Source organism: Phaethon aethereus, assembly GCF_964289735.1.
Source record: "Phaethon aethereus genome assembly, chromosome: 5".
In the NCBI taxonomy this organism is placed as follows: Eukaryota; Metazoa; Chordata; class Aves; order Phaethontiformes; family Phaethontidae; genus Phaethon; species Phaethon aethereus.
Window position 1 is genome coordinate 67443894 of NC_138579.1, and position 2554 is coordinate 67446447.

The 2554-nt window shown below is 52.8% G+C and overlaps 1 protein-coding gene across 1 annotated transcript in view; it reads right to left on the minus strand.

Moving 5' to 3' along the window:
• The window catches only part of PRMT3 (protein arginine methyltransferase 3), a gene marked incomplete at both ends in the record, with an annotated part of 67641 nt that extends 65400 nt beyond the window's left edge, over positions 1-2241 (minus strand). The window contains 3 exons of the mRNA XM_082000561.1: positions 1118-1200; positions 1945-2080; positions 2208-2241. Coding sequence (XP_081856687.1) covers positions 1118-1200; positions 1945-2080; positions 2208-2241 — 253 coding nt within the window. The remainder of the gene's footprint in view (positions 1-1117; positions 1201-1944; positions 2081-2207) is intronic.
• Positions 2242-2554: the final 313 nt, after the last annotated feature.

Here is a 2554-nt window from a genome sequence, read left to right on the forward strand (position 1 = left end):
ATTTCATTCATTTGACAAGCAACTACATCAGAGCAGACACATCTCATCTTCTACGAGCTACCTTGCTGATATTTTAGGCTGCTGTGCTCCTGAGTTCATATTTTTAGCCTTCTCCTTAACAAAATGTAAATTGATCCTACTCATCAAGAGTACACACCAATATTGATTTAAAACTGCCACCTTGCTCACAAATAACAGTAGTTTAAACACAATTACATACTTTCCTCAAGAACGGCAAGGATACTGCATAAACTCAAGATACTTTCCACTGGATTTTAGACAGAGAACAGACCAGATCTTACAATTTTATATGGAGATTTCCAAATGCTTCACGTAACTCCCATCCTGTTATCCCTTTCTCCTTTTTAGTGCATGCTCTTAAATTAGTGTTTCTTCAGCACTGTTCCCCTTCCCCTGCTTTCTTCTACGTGCACTAAGATACGGGTTTCAGGCTCAGTAGTTCAGCACTTGCCTAACTCTTCCAAAGCCACCCCCCACTTCACATACGTCCTTCTATATGCACCTTCCTTCAGTCATCATCTCGGCCCAAATACACGGCAGCTTCAAGTGAAAGCCAACCTTACATTTTCACTAGGAAAGAATGACACGGACACAGGAGGATATCACTTCCTACGGTCACCTGAGGGAACATAAGCCAAGCCTGCAAACAGTACCAAGCCAAGACACCAGCGTTACAGCCCAGTCACTTAACCTCTTGGTGGGTGCCTCCACTTCGGTCTCTGCTAAGCTCCCGAGCCCAACATTGGTGTCGCTGGTGGGGCAAAAGTTTCCAGCAGATCAGGTAAATAGGTCTTACTCCAGCATGCGGTGGCTCAGGTCGATCAAGTAGGCAGTGGGGACTCAGCACAAGGCAGCAGCCACCAACCTTACTCTGGTTACCAGGCGAGAGCTTTACCAATAGATAAAGCATGTGGGAAATGGCCAGCATAAAGATAACATATAAGCATAGCATTTTTCTAGAAGAGCTTATCTTGCTCAATGTTGGAATCTTCAGCTACAACCAGGACATCAGTTAGAAACAAGCTAATGTTTGCAATTTATTTTAAACAAGATGCTGATAAGTGGAGGGAAACGACAAGTCATGAAAAAGACTTACCATGTTTCTTGATCACATCACAAACATTAAACTGATGCTCTGTTTTGCAGTGGGAGAATACATCTTCAGCAGAACTGAACAACCTGTAAATAACAAATTGTTAAATAGGCAGTATTAACATGTTTCAAAGTTGTAAGATTCCTCTGAGTTTTATATGCTCTGTTCTGACTTGCTAGGGAACGTGTTCAGAACACATCATTTTTGCCTTTGACAAAGGATGAAGAGGCACCTGCTTACTCACACACCTCACAAAGAAGCTTTTACCTCGCTTGCAAAACATTTTGCAACAACAGGTAATAAACGCCAAATCTTTGTTTGGCAAAACCATGAACCCTGTTAACTTTCAAAAATTCCTTTAGAACAAAGACAGGATTAAACCCAAAACATAAAGCCTGCATACATACAAGGTGAGTTGGCCAGTTAGAGCTGCTGCACCAAAATAAAAATCCTCATCTAATTACTGAGGACGGGAAAAGAAGAGAGCGAGAGTTCAAGCGACGAACTTCCACGCTCCTTCAGGGCGAGGAGAGGGGCACCATCTGCTTTCCGCCTTATTTCTCCCTCCTTTAGCCCGGACTTAGCGGACCTTTAGCTCTAGAGGCCGCAGAAGATCAACAAACTGCAGAGCACTGCTGCAAGCTCCGCGTTACCAGTTTCTCCGAGGCGGCTGCCTCCCGCAGGCTCAGCCCGGGCGCTGGCACCCCAGCCCCCTCCTCCCCGGGGCGCGGCGGCTACGGCCGCGCCTCAGGAGGCCCCTCGGCCGGGCGGGGGGCGCGCAGGGACAGCGAAAGCCCACCGCGGCCCGCGGGGCTCCCCCGGCGCCGCACCTGTCGCAGAAGAGGCAGCGGGTCCGCAGGGCCGCGGCGGCGCCTTCTTCTTCCTCCTCATCCTCCTCCTCCTCCCAGGCCTCCTCGCCGTCGGACAGCTCGGGCATCTCCTCCTCGGCGCGCGGCCCGCCGGCCCCTGCGGAGCCCACGGCAGGGAACCATTACTGACCGGCGCGAGGGAGGGGGAAAAGGGGGAAGACAGAAGCAGGAGGAAGGAAAGGGCGGGGGGGGGGGGGGGGAGCAGCGCGGCCCCAGGTACCCACCTGCGGGAGCGGCACCCGCCGCCCGGGAATCCATAGCCCCGCCGCCCACGTGCGCCGCTTCCGGGTGCCCGCCCCGCCCCCCTGCAGACGTCAGCGCGGAAGGGCGAGCCGAATCGTGTTGGTGCGCCATCTGGCGGGCCCTCCAGTTACGGGGAACGGCGTCACCGTTACTAGCGGGCCCGGCCGTTATTTTTCAAACGCCCAGGATGATTGGGGGGGCGGGGGGGAGGGAGCGGCGCCATCTTGTGGGGGCAAAGCGTGCAGCACGGGGAGGCGGCAGCTTCGCCGTCAGCGCTGCTACTACCTGCACGCCCCTCACCGAGGCAGCCGCCGCTGTGCATGCCTGG